Source organism: Hakea prostrata, chromosome 4, assembly GCF_041222555.1.
Source record: "Hakea prostrata isolate BN-2017 chromosome 4, UWA_Hpros_2, whole genome shotgun sequence".
In the NCBI taxonomy this organism is placed as follows: domain Eukaryota; kingdom Viridiplantae; phylum Streptophyta; class Magnoliopsida; order Proteales; family Proteaceae; genus Hakea; species Hakea prostrata.
In genome coordinates, this window is record NC_142603.1 from 7,976,231 (window position 1) to 8,002,744 (window position 26,514).

Here is a 26,514-nt window from a genome sequence, read left to right on the forward strand (position 1 = left end):
ACGATCAGACGATCATGGGATTATAGATTATACATTAACCGATTAAAATGTTTGTGTGTCTGCCTGACACGAGGTCCATTAGATTTTTTGAATAGTCATTTCACAAGGACATCAACGGTGCATAACAAAGGATTCCACGACAGCTGTTAACTCCCGTAGGCGCACTTACACACAGTAATTTATTCTTTCTTACAAACATGCTCCGTGAGAACGTTAAGTAATCCAGTCGTAAAGACTATTATACCCTTGTTTAACCCGAACAAAACAAAAAAAAAAAGCTCATCTACCCTACTCTATTTGACTTATTCACCAACAACTCTTACGATGTATTTTCCATTCTGATCTGTCTTTTCCTTTGTTTTTTACGAGGATATTTAGGTAATGTCATATAATTTAAAGGATAATTTTGAAAAAAAAAAAAAAACAATAGCTTAATAACGAAATAAAATGTCTCCAAGAAAAATCAACTTTGAACTTTGAAGAGTCTTTGTTTTCCAGAGATGAAAAATATATCAGACTTGGTTTTTAGGTGTTAAAACAATTTATTCATTTTTGTAAGAGAGAAAATTTATTAATAGAGAAGACAAGGTTAAGGATATAAACCAAAAAGACATTGAGAGATTCCTATTACAAATATGCTGAGAGAATATAGGTAAACGTGCTATAGGTCTCAAAGCCCTGTTCCTTTATCATCGAGGATAGAGAATAGCACTACCTTCACGTTCCTTCATCACTCCTTTAGAAGGGAGGGTTGACCTTGTCAATATTCTGAGGTAAATTGTCATCAGAAATGTATGATAAAATATTATAATTGTATTATTATCAAGGCCGCCTACATTAGAGCCCACCCCCCATCTCCTGAGAGAATATAGGTAAACGTGAAATATCAACACCCAGTACTCCCCTAAGCGGGTTTTTTTTTTTTTTAATCTCGAGATTTTGAAATCTTCTCTCTAATCCTCTTTTCATGTGTGGAATATTAGTGCTTAGGCCCTCATTGGATTTTTTTTTTAATGGTAAAGAGTCTAAAGACAATGTGTAAAAAATTCATTACGTTCTATGTAAAATATCAATACTTGATCCCTCTACATGTAAATTCCTGACTCCACCCTTTAGTATTATCCTCAACCTCAATAGACGATCCCAATTCAATTATGCTTCTATGTAATTTAGTATTAATTGTTTTTCTGCACCAGCCGAATGTCATATATTCCTACGGCTTCTTTTTTCTCATCCAATTTATTACACGGTAAAAAATCTAAGGCACGAAACTCTTTCTTTAATAACTTTACTCACGTTGACCCAAAAAACAAAAAAACTATGAGAAAAAAAAATTTTAAGGCACCAAACTCTTTTTTTAATAACTTTACTCACATTACATTGGTAGGGGAAAAATTGTTAATTCCCCATCGTGAAAAAGAATGTACAGTAAACATGGAAGCAAAGCTCACCAAAACCATCTCCTAGTGAAGTCCTCCCAACTCGAGTCATACATTGCTTTTCTCCTGGTATCATCCATCTTTGCAAGCCTGTATGGATACAGACAACTCACTTGTCCACAGGTCTTCAAGTCTGCAGTAAACCTGAAGCAGAAGCAGGGCTCTCCAGGTTTTTGATGTTTCAGTACATAGAATACAAGACGTTTATTATCACCTTGACCATGCCCTCTAGCTCTCTCTTGCTGTTGGTATTTAAAATGATCGCCTCTTACATCTTCTGAGCATTTTGAACACCAGATGGACTAGGCACATTATTACTCATACTAGCAGTTCTTAGCAGTCGACGGAACTCTGACAAACTTATCCTCCCATCTTTATCAATGTCGGCTTCCTCTAGAAGTGGATCAATGGAGCCCCTCAGTCCCGTGTGCTACAAACAGTGGACCAACTTCAGTAACTGAAAAATTACTTTAATTTTTCTTCTTTTTCAGGCTAGCATACATGATACACCTCAAGTAGAAAACAGAAGATAGAATATGGCATAAGGAGAAAACACAACACAGGAGTGCATCTGCCGAAATCCGGTTATAAACTTTATTTGATCTTAGCACCCAAATTCTTTATTGTAGAAGCACCTTGTGATATGGTAGATAAAGTTCGGTGCTTTTGTGCAATATCTTTTCCTCAATTTTTTACCATTTTGAAAATCTTTATGATGTATCAGAAACTAATTTCAACCGAACTAGCAAATAACATAAAAAATTTGTAAATTTCAGTATAAGCTTAGCTCATAAGCAGAAAAGGGGTGTGTTTGCTGGAGAGGAAGAAGAGTTGTTTATTCATTTTTTTTTGGGGGGGGGGGGTGTAGTGAAGAATGGGAGATCTCAAACTAACCATCCTTAGTTCCTCTGGTGTGATAAATCCATCCCTATCCACATCAAATTTTTCGAAAGCGGCCTTGGAACGCAGCTGCCACTTCTCAGAATCATGTTCCTCCATTTGATGCACACGAAGAGTGGCTGCAACAAATTCTGAGAAATCTACAAGCCCATCTGTATTGCTGTCTAGCTGCATCATACAAACAGGGACCAGAATGAGTATTTCAGTTAAAATAGCTCTCCTAACTAAAAGAAGCCAAAGCAAAAGCCAGAGATGACATAAAAATGTGCTAAATAGCTAGGTTGACTGGGGTAAACAATGCAAAACAAAACTAGCAGGATCAGTCATAAGGACTGATTTGTTATAAAATTCTAGTTGATCAAATATGTAATGGTCCACACTAAAATGAAGTTCAAAGATGCACAAAGAAAATAGTGCAAATGATGGCTTCAATCATCAGTCCTGATCAGCTGTCATTACATTTACAAAATCACATGCAAAGTCACTAGGTTGGGCATTAAGAAAGAACCTAGAGGGAATAGAGGATCATAAGAGAACCCAACATGAGGAACTTAACCTCAAATATATGAATCACCTAGAAGAGGAAAGAGAGGAGAGTAAACTCAGGATAAATAGCATACTGCTTGGAGGATCTCTAGAACGCGTGGCTCCTTCATTCTCCAGGGAAGATCTTTCGCAAGGGCCTGCAAAGAGACCAGAAAAAATTTCAAAAGATGCAAATATACACTTGATGGAACCATATAATTTCACAGACAGGACTACAGTCATATACTCCTGAAACTTGTCCAACTTAGAACACAAGGAAAACATACCTGTCTCATTTCTTCAAGACTAATAGCACCATTTTTGTCCACATCAATCAAATGAAACTGATCCCGGAGATCAGCCAGTTCCTCATCATTAAGTGTGCTAGCCAAAGCCTGCAAGACAAAATAAATATAGAGCTAGTAAAGCGTTAGCTACTAAAAATAGGTCAGAGTGAGCTCTATTTTATCTCTCTGACAGGAAGGGCTACTATCAGAAGAAGAAATGCTTACTCGAAGAGCAAACTGCTTCAAGCGGCTATATTTTACAAACTGCCGAATGTTGGACAGCACTGATATGTCCAGAGGGATCTCTGAGGCATCACCACCTTCTCTAACCCATGGGTGTGCTGGAAAGATGACATAGAAAGTAGCTATAAGGTCAAGCAAAATAAAATGCCATGAAGCAGTTCTAATGTGAAGATAGAAGCCAGGAAGAATCAGCCAGCAAGCCTACTTTACCAATCATAAGAAGGAAACCACAAATAAATGACTTTTGAAACTGTTAACAGCATTTAATTCTTTTTAAGAGAAAACAATACATACATAAGGCTTGAGCAGCAGTAAGTCTAGCACGGGGATCCTTCACCAGTAACTTCTTTACAAAATCTTTAGCACTGTTGCTTATGCTTGGCCATGGCTTCCGACGAAAATCAGGCTTATTCCTTAACACCTATAATGTAGAAATGGATGACTTCAATGTCTTCATAATAACAAAAATGGAATGGTAAAAGACCAAAACTTTATCACATTATGAGAATACAAAAGTATGTTTCAAGTTTTACTATCCACATCAATGAGAATGGTTAAGAAACACTGAGGTCATCTACTAGTGGAGTTTCAAAGAAAGACTCCAGCTGCTGGCCCATGCATTTGACCAACTTCCCTCACTCATACTGTTGCCATTCATAATGAAGGGAGCTCAAGAAGCAAGAATGAAAGAAATATGTCCCCTGTTTTCTGGAAGTTTGGTTCTGTCACACTTGTGCTATTAGGGCTGGGTGTTGTTTTGAAGTCACGTTACAATAATATGCGGGTTCCAGCACTCCAGCTGAAGCAGTATATTATAAGGGCCATTTTTTAATGGATATTCAGTGGATTTTTTTATGTATTAGCATTTTGAGCAACTATGGTTATTGGAGACATTTTTTGGCAATATGGAGTTTCTGGAAGCATAACAGATGGTAGTACAAGCTTTTGAAATTTTGTGGCAATATTGGGCTATGCACTAGTTGTAAATGATACTAACAAAGAAAAAGAAGATAAGAAGATCCACGAGTCTACCTTCAAAACTGTGAACCCACAGAGAGGAAGTGAACAATTGAGCAGATTTCTCAATCTATTAATCAATCATAATTCACAAATGGACCAGATTGTAGCCCTAGCATATATGGATTACAGAAGTAATAACCCCTACTCAGACTTTGGTCACATACAAGTATGAATCAACCAACTAAACACCAGTGTAGAAGGTATTGGCTTGTGATTGGATCCTATAGGAACTACAAACACAAATCTAATTTCTTTTACATAAAGGAACTGTGGAGAAAAAGAAACGGATACATCAATACTGAAAACTCCAAAATGATGGAATTTAGGAGGCTCGATGCTATAGAATATGACAAAATACCAATGCCGGAGGTAAAGCAGCTTATGGAACAATGGTTATAAAGACTCTTGAGGCATATGTTAAAAAATTCCACAGAACATCAATGGATATTTAATATGAAAGGTGCCATACCTCTTTGAATATTCCGTCCTCAGTTTTATCCCAAAATGGACGCTTTCCACACAGTAAAATGTATGTAATGACACCAATACTCCAAACATCTGACTCAGGGCCTGACTTGCGCTTTAGCACTTCCGGTGCAACATAGTAGGCACTGCCAACAATATCATGAAATTTCCTCCCTGCATTAATTCAATAACATGGATATAAGAAAGGCTCTTTACTATTGTTTAGTGCAGAACATCTTGATCTACCAACAAAAATGGAAATTGTTGACCCCAAATGAAGGACTTGTCCATTTACTCAAGGATAAGAATTATGTCAAGGAGATTTTTATATGCAAATACTATGCAAATCTCAAACAGATAACAGAAAGAATGATATTAGCTACAAATGAGTGAATTCTATATATTTTGTTCATTAACCTGTAAAAACCTACTCACATGCAAAGGTAATAAGATAAACAAAAATATCAAACAAATCGCAAGAGGTCATTTTTTTAAGTTAATAAAGAAAGATAAATGTCAAATTTAGTCATCAGCATATACATTTTCTTATGATAATACTACGAAAATATTAGGACATTTTTATTACCGTAGAACTTATACTGACCTGGTTTTATGAAGTCAGATAGACCAAAATCAGTGGCCTTCAGTGGTGAATTCTCTTTGGTTGACTTGAAAAGAAAATTCTAAAACCAGAAGAAGAAACACAGTCAAACAGATGTTCAGACTAGTAGCACTGGATAACAGGAAAAAAATTGCATATCCTCTGTATTTATGCACTCTTACTGTACCTCAGGTTTCATGTCACGGTGTACCAATCCATGCAAATGACACTGAGCTGCAACTTTGAGCATCTGCCGTACAATAACGGCTGCATCTTTCTCAGTGTAACGACTATCTTTCCTACAAAAGGAGAGAAGTTGGCATAAGTCCTTGAACTTTCCTACTGTTCTTTATGATGATGACAATAACAGTATAATTGTATGAAGACCATACTTCATAACATATTTATCAAGGAGAGCTGCCACCACTGCCCATGAAGACAGCACTACATTATACTTAACAGATCTGAAACATAAATATTTAACAAGAGAACTAAATCACACAGATAAAAGGACAAAATCAAGATATCAACTTAATAGGAAAGAGCTAGGTCTTACTTGGCCAATATTCTGTCCAGCAGTTCACCACCATCACATAACCTAGCAAAAAATGTATGGAGAAACCATCAACTCAAACTGATAACAGTAAACGGAAGGGAGAAACATGAGGAATTGTTAAAAAGCAAACAGAAAAAACATGTAAGAACATAAAAAGTGGAAATCATAGAAGCAAAATAAAACACTATATAATAGCATAACAAAGAACCAATATGGGAATATGCTAGACTAGCATAACAAAGAATCAGTACTGGAATATGCTAGACTTCCAAAATCAGGAAAAAGATCTTCCAAGGAGAGGCAGAAGGGAGGACAGGGCTTACTCCATTACTATGTAGACATAAGATTCATCCTCAAATGCATTATAAAACTGAACCACATTCTCATGTCCTGTGAGCGCCTGTAATATCTTGACCTCTTGTTTAACATCCTCAACAGCAATAGAAAGGATCATCTGCAAAAAAGATAAGAACTTTTCTCAGAACCTTCCCAAAAGAAACGAAGTAAAATCTACAATGGAGGTCAAGAACTAGACACTGAATACGATGTTTTATGGCTAGTTGCACCATCCTGTAAACCATGCATAATTGTCATCCTAATTAACACTTTCAATAACTGTGAGATCAGATTACAAAGTAGCATTCAAGCGGGAATAGAATGCAGTGTAATCTTTCTTTCATATCTTAAAATGGTAAAATTAGCAGAAAACTCAGTACCGATTATCAGCTAACTTTGATGAAGATCCAGCACCTCAGTGGACCATCTTCCTCTGAAACCATTGTAGGATCCCAAAGCTTTTATGTGGCATGGCACTATTCCATTGGCCTAAAAGCTGAGTGTCTAGGCTAACTGGCTAAGTACAAAAATTGTTTATTAACTGCTTCAAGTGGTCTAATTAATGTAATCCTAGTCCAACTCAAGTCGTAAGGACAATATGGTCATTTCATACGTTTTATGCTATCTAGTGAACCTCCACAATTAGGGAGAAATACACTTTCATTTTTATTAGGAAGCTCAAGTTTTTTTGGCATTTGCTAAATCCTTTTACTTTTAAGATTGTAACTTGGCCTTTAGGGCCCAAAGAGTAAGTTAGGAATTCAGTTAATTGAGATACTAAGTATCAAATTTGAAGCCACAAGGTCAGAGAACTTCTTCCTCCAAGGAGACTGCTGAGGAGTGCTCATCAGGTTACCAAGCAGCACTTAAAGGATCACGCCTAAACCATTACCTACATTTCCTCGAAGGTTCACCCATTTTGATACCTAAAAACATATGACCCTATCTCAAGAAATCCTCCTCATATCTATATCAACACATCATCCATCACATTATTTCACCAAACTGTTACTGTTCCATCCAAAGCCAACACATACGATTTGTAAGCACCGCATAGAGACATCCCATACCTAAGCAAATTTTGAGGACCCTAATAGGACCCCGGCAATCCCTGCAACCTCCACGACAATCTCCCCTGCAATTACCTTCTCGTGTGACCTCAGTTTATGCACTTCCACACACACACTGCAATTCAAAGGCATAAACAGGACATATAAAGGAAAATACTCCGACTACTTCAACACTAAAATGATCCAATTAAAGCTGGAATACAAGATATCTCACTCCCCTTAATATGCTATGCAAATTGCCCCTTAACCGAGAGTCTCCCCTCCCCTACAAGCTATGCTTGCCTCTTTCCCTTACAAAATTCTTCCTTCCTTCACCTCACTGATATAGCCCAAAGCAAATCCTAACCCCCCCCCCTTTCCACATAGGCCAGCTTGGGTGTGGCTGATCCCAAATAGGATTCCACCACCTGTCCTTGTAGCTGATCCTGTCCCCCAACTCTTCTACAACTACAGTGTACACATCTGTAGGTTTTCAGATCCCATCGTCACAACCCGTTTTGAGTTGGTTCTAAGAAAAGATTGTCATGTTGGGCCTGTTATGTTGTGACCCGAATTCTTATAACTGATTTTGAAGATGGATCCACACCGACATATTTTGGTGGGAGACCCAAATGGCCCAATTGGAGTTTATATATATGTATCTTATGTTCGCCTATCACATCCTTCAGAGATTTGGGATTTTTTGTTAGAGTTTTGGGTGAGAGTTCTTATAACGCCATTACTTGGCGATTGGTTGTGAGATCTCTTTTGTACTTCTTCCACATACTGAAAAAGTTGTTCCTCTTCGCCCGTGGACGTACCACACCGAATTAGTGTGTGAACCACGTTAAATCTTTGTGTATTCATTTTGTTTCTTTTTCGAATCACTATTTCGTGGCATTTGTTTTAACAAATTGGTATCAGAGCTCTTGGTTGTTTTCGATTTGTACATCCATGGGGCTTCTACATCAACGGGAACATCAGTTTCCGTTTATGGCAAGTTCGAATGTTAGCAATTCTTACTCAGCAACAAGTGAAGAAGGCCATATTTGGAAAGACAAAGGAACCTACAACTATGTCTGAAAATAATTGTAACGATATGGATGATCAAACCCTCACTGCAATTCAGTTATACCAATCGAATGAAGTTTTGCAAGAAATCCGCTCGGAGAAGACAGTGGCAAAATTGTGATCCACCCTGGAAGATTTGTACCTCACAAAATCCCTCACTAACAAGTTGAGGTTAAAGCTACAATTATATACTTTGTGTATGAGAAAAGGTATTTCTCTCAAATTTCATATTGTGACTTTTAACTCTATCGTTACTGATCTGCGAAAGATAGATGTTAAAATTGAGGATGAAGATTTAGCCCTAGAACTATTATGTTCACTGCCTCCACCATACAAACACTTTAGAGACACCATTGATTTATAGCAGCGAGACTATCTCAGTTGTGGATGTCAAAACAAATCTTCTTAGTAAGCAGAAAATTGACGATGACTTAACAACAAAATCAGAGGGTGTTGGTTTGACGGCTACGGGTAGAACTACTGAGAGAAATTCAAACAGTGACAAGAAAAAGTCTAAGTCAAAATCAAAGAATAAAAACTTGACCTATAATCACTACAAGAAAAAAGGGGCATATTAAATCAAAGTGCTACAAGCTTCAAAACAAGCAAAAAAGCAAATGATGGTGTCAACCAACCAAAGAAAGAAAACTATGCAGAGGCTAGTGTTACTGAAGATGAGAGTGATTCTACGATGCTATAGGTGTCTGATGACAGAGTTGGATCACAAGATGAATGGATCCTTAAGTCACAGAATTCCCACTATAAGTACCCTAACCGTGAGTGGTTTTCTACTTAGGAACCTTTTCGAAGTAGAGTTGTGTTGTAAGGAATAATTCTCCTTGTAAAACAGCTGAGAAGGGTATCAAAATCAAGATGCATGATGGCATTATCAGAACTCTAACAGATATTTGCATGTTTCTGAGTTGAAGAGAATTCTCATCAGTTTAGGCACCTTTGATACAAGCAGGGGCAAATATACAGTTGAAGGTGGATTCATGAAGATCAGTAAAAGTGCTCTTTTATTAATGAAAGGAAAGAAAGTTGGTGGTTTATATATCTTGCAGGGTACTCAGTCACTAGATCTATTGCAGTTACTTCATTAGTTTTTTATTCAGATTCTACAAAATTATGGCACACAAGACTAGGCCATATGAGGCAAAAGGGGTCTATTGTGTGGTTAGAGTACAGGACAAATGGAATTCTGTAAGCATTGTGTGTTTGGCAGAAAAAGATAGTTAGTTTTAGAACTACTATTCACAGGACCAAATGAACTCTGGATTACATTCATTCAGATCTTTGGGGGTCATACAAGGTTCCTATAAAGGGGCTAGTGTCAAGTATTTACGTACCTTTATTGATGATTATTTTAGAAAGGAATGTGTCTACTTCTTGAAGCACAAAAACAAAGTATTTGTTACTTTCAAGCAATAAAAGATTTTGATCGAGAAGCAGATTTGGTAGAAAATTAAAAGATTGAGAATAGACAATGATCTAGAATTTTGTAAAGAAAACTTCAATGAGTTCTACAAAAATGAAGGAATTGCAAGACACCATACAATTGTGAAGACACCTCAGCAAAATGAAGTTGCAGAGCGTATGAATAGAACCTTGTTAGAAAATGCAAGGTGCGTGTTATCAAATGCAAAACTTGGCAAAGAGTTTTAGGCGAAAGCAATAAACACATCAGCATGGTTGGTGAATAAGTCTCCTTGCATAGTTATTGAGTGCAAAACTTCAGAGGTGGTATGGTCAAATACACTTATTGATTACAGTAATTTAAAATTTTTTGGATGTCCTGCTTATGCACATGTGAATGATGGAAGGTTGGAACCTAGGGTTAAAAAGTGTATTTTTTTTGGGTATGGATCTGGAGTCAAGGGATTTAGATTATGGTGTCCTGATCCAAATAATCCTAAATTTATTATTAGCAGAGGTGTAACTTTTGATGAACAAGCTATTTTGAATCCTAGAAAAGAAACCCATCTTTACAGTGATAAAAGTTAGAAAAAATTTGGGGAAAAGGTGGAGTTGAAGTGGATGATCCAAGCACAATCAACTTCAATTCAGCCACCCACTGTTACTAAAGAAAAAGGTGCTCCAAGGAATAAAAAAAGAGAGTACAATATTGTTAGAAATAGGCCAAGGAGGAACACTAGGCCACTACAAATATATGGGCATGCTGAAATTGTTGCTTAGGAATTGTCAGTTGTAGATATAATTGAAAACAGTGAGCTTGCAATATATTCATAAGCTACTTCTTCAGCTAATTCTTCAAAGTGGTTGATAAATGAGGAGATTGAGTTTCTTCATAAAAATCAAACATAGGAGCTTGTCAAACCACCTGGAGGGGAAGAAAATTGTTGGTTGTAAATGAGTCACATGAAGAAAGAATCCACCACAGGTGATGGAGATGTTAGATACAAGGCACAGTTGGTTGCAAAAGGCTACAATCAGGTACAAGGTATTGACTTTAATGATGTATTTTCACCTATTGTTAAGCATAGTTCCATATGTATTTTGTTTACTTTAGTTGCTATGCATAATTTGGAGTTAGAGCAACTTGACATGAAGACTACATTTTTGCACAGTGAACTAGAAGAACAGATTTATATGCATTAGCTTGAGGGTTGTGTTGAGAAGAAAATGACCAAGTTTACTCATTACAAAAGTCCATATATGGTTTGAAGCAGTCTTCTACGCAGTGGAATAAGAGGTTTGATTCTGTCATGGCTACTTTGGGTTAACAATAGGTGCAAGTCTAACTGTTGTGTATATTTTGGAAGACTTTTTTATGGTTCATTCATATATTTGTTCTTGTAGATGATATGCTGATAGCTATTAAATATATAAATGAGATCATCAGGTTGAAGCAACAACTAAGCACTAAATTTAAGATGAAAGATTTGGAGGCAATAAGGAAGATTCTTAGTATAAACCAAAGGAATAGGAAGGCAGGGAAGCTATGGCTATCTCAACAAAAATACATGGAAAAGGTATTGGAGCGCTTTGACATGAAAGATGCAAAACTTGTTAGTACTAAAATTGCATCTCACTTTAGACTTTCAGCTGCACTATCACCTTAGACAGATGAAGAGGTGTGGGTTATATGCAAGGTACACAATGTCGGCCATATATCGCCTATATATATCGCTGAAACCTGAAACTAGGTGACATATCGCCGTGTCGATAGGTATCGACACGACACAACCAATCGATATTGGATTTGCAATATGCCGAAAGTTGCCAAACGAGCGAAATGTTGCTGGAATTTTCCGTTTTCTGTATTTACCGACGGGTTTCTTTATATTCTCCGTTTCATGAGTTTGAGACAAGTATGAAGGTCGATGGATTTTTGGTCTTTGTGCTGAAGCTATAAATGACGAGATGGTTAGATTCAATAGGATCATCAATGTTGATGAAGCATTGCATTAGTACATGAACTTCTGCAAAAATTTCAGATCTTTTAGTCCTCCGACAAACCCTACTGAACATCTGATTTCTGCAATGATTTATGAAACAACTTTTTTGGATAAGATTGGATTCTCCAAGAGTACCAAGGTCAACTTCGGCTAGTCCTCCCAAATCAATAGAGGATAAACATCTTCTAAGTCGCTAGAGTATGAGGTGTGGAAATCATTGGAACCACTGCCGGAAGAGAGGAAGAAAGTAATGAAACACTGAAACCGCCCCCTAAAATATCGGCGAAATGTCGCTAACATTTCAGGGTGTTGGCAGTGTCGACAGCCACTAGCTAGTCCTCCCAAAACAGAAGAGGAAAAACATCATCCAAGTTGTTGGAGGATGAGGAGTGGAAATCATTGGAACCACTATCAGAAGAGAGGAAGAAAGTAACAAAACATTGAAATTGCCCCCGAAAATATCGGCCAAATGTCACCAACATTTCAAGGCATCGGCCGTGTGGACAGCCACAGCTGCCGACACCAAAAATGTCAACGACATTTCGAACCTTGGTTATATGTCATGTGTTCCAATACACTAGTGCAGTCGGTTCCATCATGCATGCCATGGTGTGCACTCGACCTGATATTTTCGCAGGCAGTTAATGTGGTGAGTACATACTTATCATGTCCCAATAAAACTCATTGAGAAATAGTGAAATGGATACTTGGGTATATGAAGGGGACCTCTAGTGTGTATTTGGAGTTTGGGAGGAATGGTGACAAGTTGATAGGTTATGTTAACTCAGATTATGCACGTGACTTTAACAAAAGAAGGTCACTCATATGAAATGTGTTTACTTTGGGAGGTTGTGCGATCAGTTGGAAGCCTACTTTACAAGCTACATTTGCATCATCTACCATAAAAGCACGCACAATATATGGCAGTGACTGAAGCAGTTAAAGGAGCTATTTTGCTTTGAGGCTTGATCGGAGAGCTTAAAATGGTTCAGGAGGTGTTGTCTATTATGATAGCCAGAGTGCTATTCACTTGACTAGAGATCAAACGTATCATGAGAGGACAAATTACAATGATGTTCGGTATCACTATGTCAGAGAGGTAGTTGCTGAAGGCAATATCCGGGTGTTGAAGATTGGTATTGAAGACAATCCAACTGATATGTTGACAAAGCCTTCATGTACTGCTAAATTCAAGCATTGCTTGGACTTGATTGGAACTGGTTGCATTAGAGCTAAGCCCATGAAGGGGTTATTGAAGAAGATAAAGATTATCAACTTTGTGGGAGAATTTAGGTTAAGGTGGAGATTCATTATGTTGTGACCTGAATTCTTGAACCTGGCTTTTGAAGATGGATCCGACTGACATATTTTGGCGGGCAACCCAAATGACCTTGGAGGTTTGTGGTGGAAGCGGAGGGCTTGGGCAAGATTGGAGTCTATATATATGTATCTTATCTTCACCTATGGCCTACCACATCATTGAGAGATTTGGGATTTTCGGTTAAGGTTTTAGATGAGAGTTCTTGTGATGCCGTTTCTTGGCAATTGGTTGTGAGATCTCTCTCTGAACTTCTTCCACATACTGAAAAAGTTCTCCCACTTCACCCATTGACATACCACGCCAAATTGGTGAGTGAACCACGTTAAATCTTCATGTGTTTGTTTTGTTTCTTTTTTGCTTCACTATTCCGTGGAGTTTGTTTTAACAGGGCCTCATTCACTTAACGTTATGTCACATGCCCAAGTCATATAGCTAGGGGAAGCTAAACATAATGAAAGTATGAGTGTGCATAGCAAGCAAACTACAAATCAACAACAACAACAAGAAATTCCATAGTGATGGACTAACCATAGAAGTAGATTTAATGATAAGGATTCCCAATGCTGAAGGAGCCTATAAACTCTAGCGGGTTTAAATACTCTCCAGTTATGATGGAAGAGAAAACAATTTTTTGCATCTCTTATATACAGCTCTTTTTATGTCTTTAAACTAATATATTTTATATGTTAAATTCAGAAAATTCATCAGGGAAAGCATACTTTACTCTACAAATGAGATGCTTGAGTTACATGAGATACAAGTTTCCAATAGTTCGTATAGTTTCATTAAGAATAAGAAACTATCTGCGGGACATACTTCTATTCAGAATTTCGTGCCTGCAAACCCAGACAACAGAGAGAAGACAAATCCCAATCTGAAGCACAGAAGTTGCAAAATCACCCCTATGTCTGGAAGGTCTTATGAAGATGTTCAGAACCCCTCTCCATCATAAAATTCCTCATTTTCTAACCATACCAACAGTTTATAATTTATCTCTCCTCAGTCATTCATATGATCAACAATGAAGTGTAAAGAGAACATTAAATTTGATACTCCCTAAACAAAATGTGACCATCAAACTCACATAATTGTTTATAATGCATATATTAAGAAGTGTCTGTTGCAATCCCCTGAAAAAGTTTAAAGCTTCACTTTGATAGTCTTATATAAAATCTGCAGATTCTGCACAAAGTCGGACCCAAGCTACATTCTAACTACCACATAACATGGCTGTCTCCTGTAGTGCACCAAATAACGAAATTATATGAGGAGATTACTACTTATCACTCTCTGTATAAAAGTTACTGAATTGAACTATGACATGCCGTTAAAAGTTAAAAAATAAAACAGATAACCAATCATGATAAAGAGAGAATATTGGCAAGCAAAAGAATCGCTTTGGTCAACATTCGAGCTACAGTGAAGAAAACAAAGTTCCTTGAAAAAGGAGGGGAATCTATCCAGATCTTAATAAAGATGCATCTTTCTGGTTTCAAATCAAAACCCTGAGAAAATAAAGTTAGCTTTACAAATCCAATGCAGCCACTAACAATTTTTAACAGAATAAAACAATTCTCCAGACCTAATCAATTAAACGAAGCGTCAAGAGAAGCTGAATCGCGAAAGCCAAAGAATTCATATTAGAATAAAGAACAAAATATTCATGTAGATGCCCATATAGGCAGAAAAAAAAACCAACATTGTGTCTTAGAACAATAGAAAATCTCGCAGCATCAACTAATGATTCCCATCACCGAATACCCAGAAGAGGAAGAAGACAGAGAAACAAAACGAAAATGACCCAATTCAGAAAATACCTTATTCTTTTCCATTCTCTTGACGGCCACCCGTTCCCCGGTAGATTTATCGGTGGCAACAAAAGTGTAACCAAACTGGCCATGACCCAACAACTTCCCGATCAAATACTTCTTATCGAAATCCTTCGCGTACCCAAAATCCGTCCTCTTCCCATATGGAATAGCCCCGCTGGGTCTCCTTGAATGCCCTTTGTCCTTCTGCTGCTGCTGTGGTTGATTTTGATGGCTCTCACATGGCTTCTGTTGTGGATGCTGTGATGTTTCCTTCTGGGTTGCCGCTGTTGCAGAGGCTTCGGGGCTTTCTTTTCGGGTACTTTTGTTATTTTTATTGCTTCTGCTACTGTTGTTGTTAGGAGTGTTTGAGAAAGTAACTTTGACGGTCGAAAAACAGGTTCCCATGATTTTGCAGAATAGGTTCCCAAGGTTGCAGGGGAGAACCATCAATTGATGTATAAATACTAATTAAAATCATCTAAACTTACAGGAAAGCTTACAGCAAATGAAAGGAAGAAGAGAAGAAAGAGGCTCAGTCAAAAGACGAGACTTTTCTGAAGCAACGAGGTAAGAGAGGGAAGGGGGAGAGGGGGTGCTCGTTGCTTGAAGGAACTCCCCCTCTCTGGGGCCGGGAAGACCAGAACGATCAAAAACTACTTAATAAAACAGTCCTTTTTTTTCTTTTTTCTTTTTCTTCAATTAAATAAAAATATAATCAATACACAAATCATAATCATATTGAATTTTTTATACTTTCTCTCATGGGATAATTACCAGTGCCCTCTTCATTAACACAGCTTGACGGCAAGAACATCAATAATTTCAAGCAACATGTAATATTAGATTAATAATTTTAAAAAGTATGTTTTGCTTACATAAATATCATTAATTCTCATGATGTTGTTGATGACGAATCACTAAAAATGGATTGTGTTAATTCATCAAACCTGATCCCGCAATTCATTGCAAGTTGGCAGCTAGTGGTCCACAATTTAACATGGTGGGTTACTTCACTAGCTTCTTATTTTGTTATTTTATTTAAAAAATAAATAAAAACAAGACTCTTGGAAACTTTTCAAGTCTTATATTTACGGATTTACACTATCATAGAGACAAATGAGAGTATGAATAGAATCAACTTGGTTATGACTATAATTAAATAATTAATAATTAATTTTTCAAGTTGCAAGTTCTTTGAATTGATTAGTAGTAAGTGAGAATGACAAAACTAATCTTGTTTATTAGAATGCACGGTTTTTGCTTAATGAGATCTGTATAAAAGTTCAATTGAAGAATCTTCTATATAGAGAAAATCTCAAAATATCGTCTTCCCGCATGGGTTCATGGCCTTTCAAAATATCCTCTCCCCGCATGGGTTCATGGTCTTCTACATCTAAATTGATAACGTCTCTCTTTCTCTCTTTCTTGCATTTCTTGGCGTATAAACTATTAATATCAAAACCCAGGAATAAAAATAACCTACCTGTCACGGAAGAGATGCACCTGTCAAATAGGAAGAGAGAGAGAACCAGTCTTGAGTGATGATCTTGATTTCCTGATCTGATAAGAGTGCCACTAACGCAGAGAAGACTGAGATTAGGTAGAAAGCATAAGAAACTTGTAGATTTAAAAACAGCAAGAAATAATCTTTGTTTGTACTTAGAAACAGAAAAAAGCATTTATGCGGTCCTTAAATCACTTCCAAAATGTGGTTCTTCCTGCCTGGTTGGCCTTTAGATAATAAAATTAATCAATTAATTAATGGGACCTCTCTCTCCATTTGTTTTATGTTCTTATGTTTTATTTTCAACTTTTTTCAGTTGATTTGATTGTAATAAACAATTCTACATCGTACCCAAAAAAATAAATTTCAGACCATTGTTGCGTATGCACTAATATGAACACATGTCCCTTTAGTCCTTGCCCTCTATTGGTTTTTCTTTTCTTTACTCAATTGGTCAACTGGGTTGTTTTGTAGGGAAAGAGAGAACTGAAGAAGGGAGGCAAAACATCTTTCAGCCTTGAAAAGGTTCCGTGTATCCTCAGGGAACAATCATATGCTTAAAGAAAGCATGGGAAAAGCAATATTAAAATAATCTTGTAAGAACCGACAATTTTGAAAGAAAGCTACAGATCAGAAACCCAGAAAAAGAACCAATCTCATTGCTTGTAGAAATTGCCGTTGGGAACTGGTGGATCTGTGTGCTACTGGGAAGGGTTCAACTTTCGGCAGGGAAAATGTGGTCTTTATCGTCTATGGTTTCTTGCGCTCCAGGCTTCTTTGTCTTCCTATTGACCAAAACAGTTGGTCCACTAAATTCTCTGAGGTGGTATCTACTATCTAGAGTCAAACATGCTCTTCTGCTACTGGACTTCTTCCACGCTGACACGATTTTTTAGAGTCCTACACCGACTTCTTCTTTGCCCAGATGATGGGTCATTTTCCATCTCAGCAACGTTGACAGAGTCCACGCTTCTATTAACTGAGCTAGACTCTTCCACGGCAGAACCCAGGTTGTGTTCCTGCTTCCTCTTCTTTTTCTTCTCATAGACCTTCTTTGCCTCCTCCATGGGCAAAAGCCCATTCTCCATCATCCTGTCATCACATCGTAGCATATTTAGAACACAATTTATACCCACAAGATGGTGGTAAGTAGAACTAAGTATTTGAGCTTGTAGAGAATTGATTTCCTGAAGCTCACCAAGAACATAATTAATGGTCGTGAGAAATAAAAGAATGTCAATAAAGTTAGCCATGTGATCCTGGATTGTTGAATAAAAAAATTTATCTGAGTTGCTTTGAACACAATTTATACCCACAAAAGTGGTGGTAAGTAGAACCAAGTATTTGAGCTTGTAGAGAATTGATTTCCTGAAGCTCATCAAGAACATAATAATGGTCGAGTGAAAACTAGAATGTCAATAAAGTTAAACATGTGCTCCTGGATTGTTGGGTCAAGAAATTTATCTGAGTCGCTTATCTACATTTTGCCACCCCAAAACTCTTGAAGTTCAACCAAAATAGCAGAGAAGGAGAATCTTGCGGTTATACCAAGTGCCACAAATTACATAGAACTTGGGAAGTTACTAAAGTAGGGCATAAAAACCACATTGGTTTGTAGAAGTGGAGACTTCTGCAACATAACCATCTAGTCAATCGAAACAGTTTGGCTCATGATCTACCAAAAGCTCTAAATCAGAGCAGCTAGGATAAGGAGATCTCTCTCTAAAATTCTCACTCTAATGAATGAAGGATGGGAAGTAGAGACACCACTATGCTCCTTGGCAAACATCAACAGGAACAAAATGCTTCCATATTGCCCATAAGACATTGCAGAGAGTAACTGCCCTGAATTTGTGAATAGTACTGCATATCCAAGAGGCAAACACGAGAATAACCAACCAGCGTAGCACTCATGCATGACAAACAATAGAATCCAGTTGCTTAATGTGCCAGTGTAAAAGATAAACAGGTGAAACCCTGTTTCTCCTGAAGCTCAATCATTCACAGCAACAACATAATTCAGGTCTATTCAGGAACTGTATTTAGTTGGTAAGGTATCATATACAAAGATCTGGTATCCATTCCATGGCTCAGGCAAACATTCTGGGCCCACTCCCAGTTTCCCCCCCCCCCCTTCTTTCTTTTTTTCCTGCCAAAAGAGAAGGGTGTTTATTTCATATCCTCCCTATAGGTGAGGCCGTGAGGGTATGAAGAATGACATGCATAGAATGGGTTCTGAGCCAACTATGACACCAGATAAAGCCTAATAGAGGGCAAGAATCCACAATTTTCCCACCATGTACCAATGGGTTGGAGAATTGGAGCAGTAAGGAAGTTAACAAGGAAGAAATTGCAAGTGGAGGGATGCATGTATGTGGAAGTAGATAGTCAGTTCTTTCAACCGTTTTGTATTATTTTAAATATTAACAGAGTTGAATTAATGGACCAACTTTGGAGTTCGGATGACACTATGACCCATTCCTTTTTAGAATGAGAAGGCCATGTCATGTCTTTGACATAATTTAGTCTCCCTAATTTTGTTTTTCAGGTGATTGGTGATCCTGTTAAAAGGGTGAGCTTTCTGAACTCTAGTGTCAGCATACTCACCCCATCAATAATTCTTAAGCATTTTGCGTACAAATATATCACCAATGCTGGAACTACTAAAGGAAATAGCAGGAAAAATCTAATACATCGACACAATTTAACAAAGATCTAACAAATCTCAAAATCCAAAGCACATACAAGCTTAATGCTGCTGCTTACCAATATTATTGTTCTACATATATATTTGTTTAACACTGGAAACCATTGGTTTACATGGTTGTGGCAGAGCAAGCAAAGTAACAAAAATATGAGGACAAACCTAGTATCCAGAATTTAAACACAACGCAGCTATTGTTATAAAAATGACCAAAGACTTCGCAACAAAGCCATGCTAGTAGTAAAGAATTACGTCTAGTAATATTGGAAACTACAATCCAGAGAAAAATGAGATAATGTAATGGCAAGAATATTAGACTCTAAAGAAGCTACCAAATCCTGTTAAGTTGGGTCAGGCTCTGTCTCAAGTTCCATACTTTGGGGCTCTATGTTCAGAATACCTAGCTTAAGGGTGGATACTGACAGAGCAAATGTTGATAAGTTGAGAAATCTTGTGTTTTGATGGATTGGGAGTATGCAGTACACAGTTATATTAGAAATTACATTCTGTAGCAGAATGAAGATACTTTCTTTGCAAGAATTTTAGACCATAAAGAAGCTATCAAATCCTGCTTAAGTCTGGCCAGCCTCTTTCTGGGGTTCCATACTGTTTTATGCTAGGAATATCTTGATTATGGGTGGATGCATACAAGACCAAGGTCGATGAGGTGGGCTTTATGTTCAGAACAAGACCTTGTTAATGGGTGGAGAAAGACACGGCCAAGGTCAATAAGATGAGCGTATTTTTGAGTTTTGACAGATTAAGAGTATTCCGTGCATAAGTACATACATGTCTTTCCAGAGTTAGAAAACCTCTAGCTTGAAAAATTGAAGCTTTAAATTTGGGTTTGAGCCAACACAATCCAATCATCACCATAATTTTGTTCAAAGCCATTTGTCTCACCATTATGAAACAAGGCACTCACCCAACATTAGCTTCTTACAAACAGAAGTATTCCACTACTTATTGTATAAAAAACACAATGGAAATGAAAAGGTCTCTCACCACGAAGCTGCCATTTCGTTGTCAGGTAGTTTCCGGTACAGTGTTTCATAAAAAATTCTTAAACAGTCCCTCTGCAGAGCCAAATGCAACATACCCATGAATAAAACTCCGGAAAAAGTGCAGGCGTTTCAACTATAAGGAAAATTGGGGGAGACGGGGCGTCGGAAATCATACTTCCTCGGGTGGGTCGTACTTCTGACCAGGCAAATAATAGGGCTTCCTGTTCTTCTTCTTCTTCTTCTTCTTCTTCTTCTCGTTGTGTTCGGCTGTTGCCTCTTTCTTCTCCTTTGCCATCGTACTTCTCTTCTCGTTTAACCCAAATCGTCTCCCAAAGGAAAGAGAACAAAATTCGCGCAGGTAGCAAAATTGGACCTAGGGTTTCTACAACTTCCTACTAACACTATAACAACATGAAGCAGAGAACCTTGTCCCAATTTCCAATTAAATGGATCGGCTGCATAAACTCTTGCCTTCCAATAAGCTTTGAGCTCTACTTCTCTGAAGATTATCTTAGTCATGGCCTTCCGAGAAGAATTAGACAATAAGCTGATGATACATTACCCATATATCACCCAATGTCGCTTCATTCTTTTTTTTTTTTTTTTTTTTTTTTTTTTGTAGAAAAGGGTCTATATATTAACGCGTGACCCACGCAAGGCATCCAGATTACAAAGATCAAAAAACCCAGGAATGTCGCTTCATTCTCCTTATTCTTGCATTTTAACCATATTTTGCTCTCATCTTCAATGTTTATGAGTATGTTTATCGTCGAATATTACATTGTTTGTATCCATGAATTTTTGAGACTTCCAATTTTGTTCGCATATCGGACATGTGTCTATTAGAAATATTAGTTTAAGCGTGTTTATTGGCCTAAAATTGGGGGTCAATTTTTCATGGACACCTCTCCAAATGCTCCAGCCACCGCTATAGCGACACAGAGCAATCCGGGCCAGCTTACACGCATCACGATTTACTTCCTCATGGGGGAAGCTTTATATTAATGCCGCTGAGTGGGTGCAAACCCAAGACCTCCCCTAGGGAAGTTGGGTCTTTAATCACTTTAACATGTCACCTTTGGCATATCAATTCTTTAAATAGGGACATTTACATGTCTCCGTTGGATGTTCTTTATGATTTTCTACTAATTACAATAGCAAGATAAATATTGTTAGCTTTATTGTGATTTTAACGAAAATAATATTTTGGCGTAGATTTATTTGAAAAATAAATGGAAAATCAGTTTAATTCAGTTCGATCGGGAGTATGCCTCTTGCCTTTGTAACTTCTCCTGTGAAGTTTGTGACTGTTTGAACGGTCGGAAGCAAGTCTCCTTCTGTCCTTCGAAGCTTGGCCAGCATCCTGGCGGGCAAGATGTTCACCGCAGCCCCATTATCAATCAGAACTCGGCTGAAGGGCTGCCCTATCGCCTGAGTTTATCGTGAAAATTAATGTCCCCAAAGTTATCCAATTAACTTGAATAGAAGCCATGAGACATAAGATTGGAAGACGAGAAGTGTAGTTGCAGATGGTAGAGTAAGACAAAAACGAGCCAAAGTCTAAGGTGTTTTTTGTTCAAAGATATTCTTGTCTTTTTAAATAATTTAATTTACTTATATTAGTACTTAATTATAATTTTTTAATTAAAGAGAATATCTCTAATATATTTTGTTCTCAAAGGTATCTAGTTAATAAATTAAGTTGTAATTTAGGGATGTCATTTTAGGTCAATCAAATCTCAAACGGAAACCCTTTATTAATTGAGTAGATAAAATAATAGAGTAAAGGAGATTCTCTAGTCAATGCAATCCAAACACAGCCCTTGTAGAAGAAGGATAAAGAAAATTTTCCATTCAATGTAGATGAAGGAACTTCCAGCCGAAAAGTTAAAGAAACCTTCCCCTCCAAAGGCGGGTAATCAGATACCATTGCCAACAGTGACCTCTTTATTCCCCATCTACTGGATAAATTGAAAACTTTCCACCTACTGGTTCTTTCCTTCTCAAGCCACTTCCCTTCTTATCTCTCCATGTTTTGGGCCTTTGGTGCAGGCAAGTATATGCAGATTGAAAGATCAAGTCAAGTTATAGAGTTTAACTTCAGTGCTGTGCAATTATTGCGTAGCATGGCGAACGGTCGAGATCGACCGAGATTTCGATTTTGACCATTTGTTTCTCAAAAGTGTGAAAACTTACTTTTGGAAGTGGACGGTCGAGATCTCTACCTCGACCGTTGGTTGCAGGTGTTGCGCATTAATTGCGCAGCACCCAAGCAATTTACCAAATTATGTTAGTTCTGAACTCTCCGTAGAACCCAAACCATTATGAAGGACACAAACCTGCAAAGGTGGTTCTTGTAAGTAGCATATCTTGGATCAAGCTCTTCTACATCATGGGTTGTGTACATCTAGTAGATGGGTGGAGTCTTTGATGCCCAACCATTGGATGCGCATCAATTGTGTGCAAGATGATGGCCACTCAACTTAAGGCTACTAAATATGTTAGAATGAGTACTAAAAAATCACAAATTAAAAAAGAAACGAAACAAAAGACTACAAAAATTTGTGGTTCACACACCAATGCAGCGTGCTACGTTCACAGACAAAGAAGAAGAAGAACTTTTCACTATGTAGAAGAAGAAAAGAATAGAAATATCTCTCAACTAATTTGCCAAAACGACATTACGAAAATCCTCACCCAAAACCCTAAGACGAGATCTCAAAATGACCTCATAGGCAAACATAGAGTATGGTCGGACTGGCCCGTTTACCCTATTGGCCTAATCACAAATCTCCCAAATTGAGTCTTTTGAGTCAGCTACGAAAATATGTCATTCAGATACATCTTCAAACTCGGGTAAAAGAAATCAAATCGCAACAGAACAAAAGAATCAAATCTAGAGGCTAAAACTTCTTTGGCACCCTTTTGCAGGAATATATTCTATATCAAACAAATTGTGCTAATAAGTTTTTCAAATACTTTTTGAAATAAAAGAACGGTTAGATGATCCCAGAAAGACTCCATACTCAAGGCATTGATGCTAACCTTAAAGTGATTCCAGTCTTAGTTAGGCAGATAGCATCTTTCTTCACTTTTGTTTCAGTATATATATGTAAGGGACAGTTATCAGAAGAAGTAACTCAGAGAGAGAAAAAGCAGATAAGAGTCATGGCTTGGTTCTTCAAACGGAAGAGGGGCCCTGAGTGGAAACAAGGATGGACAGAACAGACTCTGGTTAACGTCTCTGCTCCTCCACTACCCTTCCTTGCGTTCTTTGGAGTAGTTATTCTCTTCCTTTCTTTGTCACAGTACACAGATTACAAAAGCCAGATGAACAGGGCTTTGATCAGCTTTCGTTTTCTGCTGTTCCTTCTACCTGTTGTGCTGATCTTCTTGGTGAGATCCATGGCTATTAATGGGAGATTCTTCCGTATACCTCTTCCACCTTACAACTCTATCCATCGAGCAGGGAGCTCTCCTTGGGGTGTTGCAGCTTTAGTGGTTGTGCTTCTGCTCATGATCTCTTACCAGCAGTCGTTTCATTCTAACTGGTTTCGACCTCTCTGGAGATACTAACCCATAGAAGACTGGTTTTTTCCTTTCAGAAAATTTGTATATTTTTGAAGTCCCTACGTAAGTGAGTTCGTTTTTTGGTAAACCGTATGTATGTGTGTTTTTTTTGTTTTTTGGTAGGAATATGTATGTGAGTCAGTGACTGCTTTTGGAATGCAACATATAACATACATATGCTTGGTTCCATTCACATCCTACGTATAACATAAATTATAAATTATAAATTATAAATTATTGTTTTCACTTTTCAAGAGCGCAGCTTGAAGAAATATGATTTGTCACTAGGTCGTAATCAAAATTACTCTCATTGCTGATGACTGATGAGGAGCCATCTAAACGCGGCAAAAAAATTGAAGTATGGAGATTTGAATTCAAGACTTCCTTGGTTTTATTATTTTCTAGATAAAGGTTGGCATCAATCATTATTCCAAAAGCACATTGGACAAATAAATATTTGTCAAGAAATTGAAATCATTTTTATTGTATCCATGTGAAATGTTTTTTCAACCAAAGAAATATGAAATATTTCAACAATAGTAAATCCACTTTGTAGATCAATTTTGAGAATAAAATTATATAAATTTTTTTTTCTAGGAATGGTTTTGGTGACGTGTTACAAGCAATGACAGTAATCTTCATGAAAAATTGATGACAATATCATGATTGATGGTGATCACAGACCACAAGAATTACTAGCAATGACAGTAATCTTCATGAAAAATTGATGACAATATTATAATTGATGGTGATCGCATACCACAAGAATAAGATAAGATGACTTTAATGTCACTTGTGTTGATAGTGAAACCATTATCTAAAGAAAGCAAGATTTTATTTTACACTATCTGAAACAAATCAAAGCAAAAGAAAAAGAGTTTGTCCCCCACACCCCCGCCCCCCCCCCCCCCCAAAAAAAAAGAAAAAGAAAAAGAAGAAGGAAGAGAGAAAAATATAGGGATTTGTTCACGAAATTTAGCCAAGGTTACCTATGTCTTCAAAGTAAGTATAGTGCACACCTGCAATCTTACAAGAAAGTGTTTAACAACCTATGAACAACACTAGGTACCCTAAACCCCAGCAAAATAGCTAAAGATTACAGCCATTACACACCAAAAATCCATCACAGAGGAGAGAGGAGAGAAAACCCTAAAACCTAATGATGAGAACCTTAGAGATCCATCGCGTTTTCAACTCTAACTAGAATAACTATTTATTACCCTAGTCATTGCATAAGAGATTGGCGCTGGTTCAGATGATACATGAACCAAATGAACCACAAACCAATTGAGCCAAGTGCAATGCGAGTCATGCGCAAAGGTGCGGAATATTGGCAAAATTACGAATTTCGCCCTCTGGAGAAACCATCGAAACAACGAATTTTGCCGATATTTCGGACGAAATTCGATCAAAAAAAATTCAAAAGTCCAGTTATGACACCTTTACCTAAAACCTACTTTATCTATCAACCTAACGTCTTTTCATTTGACTTTATCGACCATGCTCATTGAAAAAAGAGTTTTATCGTTTTAGAAACGAATGGCGTTTCATCTTCTATCTCTCCTTCTGTCTTCGTCTTCTATCTCTTTGGTGATTGATTTTTTATTTTCTTTTCTAGTAAATTTGCTTCTTTCCATATATACAAATCAAAAGAACTTACTGTTAGAGAAATGCAATTTTTTGAGGTCCTCTATCTAGGAGCTTTGCCAAAGCCTAAGTTATATTTCAAGTTAAATTTTGATAGGGTTTTTGTAAAAGAAAGTGGCAGCCGGATTCTCCTCTGCTTCCGTTGCTGCACAGAGGAGCCCATCGCATTGAAAATAGAAGATGAAGACAGAGAAGGGAGAAGAAAAGGATGAAGCAGCAGCGTTTAGGGATTTCTCAAAGGCGAAGCTCAAGTTTATTGAAGTATCGGCGGTTTTCCCCCATTATTTAGCCAATTTGTTGGAAAAGCGCTGAAAATTGACGATTTTCCTACGACTTTGAGCAGACATCGTTTTAACCTTTTGTTTTATTTCACCACTCACTGAACTGATCGAAATATGACAAATTTCGGTCGAATTTTGGCGACATGGTTTACCATGGTCATGCGACCAATGAAGAGGAAAGTACAAATTAACCCCTCACATAGTTTTTAAGTTTTAATGCGAAATTACACTAACCTATCAAAATAACCACGTGTCATTTAAGAATAATAATTAAATCAACCTGATTATTATTTCACTGGAGTATGATTAAAAAGTAAAGCAGACAAATTTTGGAATTAAAATCAACGTAGAATAATGAAACATATATCATAACAGCTTTATTTCAGTGGTGGTTAGGTAATGCAAGCCTTGAACTCGAAGCATTATGTTTACCAAAAAAAAAAAAAGAACTCGAAGCATTATCGGATTGAATGATTCCATGTATCTTCAATCTGAAACAACAATGGAGAGAAAACCTGTACGCGCAGAGCATCAACATCGAATTCATCCTTTCCTCCGATTCACAAACAAAGATAATCAAACGACCTAATTAAGGGAATATTTCAGTGGATAAAATCGCAATACTTCAAACGGACCAACAATATAGCTAGATCATGATTATGCGAAAATACGATTACAGCAGCAACGCCACCACCGGAAGCCACGATCGGATGGTGGAGCTAGCACCTCCTCCGGTAACATCCACACCGACCGGCACAGCA

At 37.4% G+C, this 26,514-nt stretch overlaps 3 protein-coding genes across 3 annotated transcripts; 1 reads left to right on the top strand and 2 right to left on the bottom strand.

The window, feature by feature from the left end:
* Nucleotides 1–967: 967 nt before the first annotated feature.
* Nucleotides 968–15,660, bottom strand: LOC149017590 (calcium-dependent protein kinase 18-like). The gene is made up of 12 exons (XM_089151919.1): nt 15,050–15,660; nt 6,360–6,490; nt 6,037–6,078; nt 5,668–5,779; nt 5,484–5,562; nt 4,884–5,053; nt 3,689–3,815; nt 3,377–3,492; nt 3,152–3,259; nt 2,960–3,022; nt 2,334–2,507; nt 968–1,869 (listed from the first exon to the last, which is right to left on the bottom strand). Exons 1-12 carry the CDS (start codon nt 15,488–15,490, stop codon nt 1,708–1,710), a joined length of 1,725 nt encoding a protein of 574 aa, XP_089008045.1. The 5' UTR covers nt 15,491–15,660; the 3' UTR covers nt 968–1,707.
* Nucleotides 15,661–16,538: 878 nt separating this feature from the next.
* LOC149017591 (uncharacterized) lies at nt 16,539–20,819 on the bottom strand. Its single transcript, XM_089151921.1, has 3 exons — nt 20,431–20,819; nt 20,257–20,327; nt 16,539–17,639 (listed from the first exon to the last, which is right to left on the bottom strand). Exons 1-3 carry the CDS (start codon nt 20,548–20,550, stop codon nt 17,408–17,410), a joined length of 423 nt encoding a protein of 140 aa, XP_089008047.1. The 5' UTR covers nt 20,551–20,819; the 3' UTR covers nt 16,539–17,407.
* Nucleotides 20,820–23,410: 2,591 nt separating this feature from the next.
* On the top strand, nt 23,411–24,031 carry LOC149017592 (uncharacterized). Its single transcript, XM_089154410.1, has one exon. It carries the CDS (start codon nt 23,424–23,426, stop codon nt 23,829–23,831), a length of 408 nt encoding a protein of 135 aa, XP_089010536.1. The 5' UTR covers nt 23,411–23,423; the 3' UTR covers nt 23,832–24,031.
* The last annotated feature ends 2,483 nt before the right edge of the window (nt 24,032–26,514 follow it).

Bases quoted from the DNA above. Each gene is read 5' to 3' on its own strand.
- LOC149017590 (XM_089151919.1), bottom strand. From the start codon at position 15,490: ATGGTTCTCCCCTGCAACCTTGGGAACCTATTCTGCAAAATCATGGGA. The intron at 5,054-5,483 runs GTCAGTATAAGT...GAATTAATGCAG, and splicing joins ATCTGACTTCATAAAACCAG to GGAGGAAATTTCATGATATT. The intron at 3,493-3,688 runs GTATGTATTGTT...TCATCTTTCCAG, and splicing joins TACTGCTGCTCAAGCCTTAT to CACACCCATGGGTTAGAGAA.
- LOC149017591 (XM_089151921.1), bottom strand. From the start codon at position 20,550: ATGGCAAAGGAGAAGAAAGAGGCAACAGCCGAACACAACGAGAAGAAG. The intron at 20,328-20,430 runs GTATGATTTCCG...TTGGCTCTGCAG, and splicing joins AGTACGACCCACCCGAGGAA to AGGGACTGTTTAAGAATTTT. The intron at 17,640-20,256 runs GTGAGAGACCTT...ATGTGATGACAG, and splicing joins AACGAAATGGCAGCTTCGTG to GATGATGGAGAATGGGCTTT.
- LOC149017592 (XM_089154410.1), top strand. From the start codon at position 23,424: ATGGCTTGGTTCTTCAAACGGAAGAGGGGCCCTGAGTGGAAACAAGGA.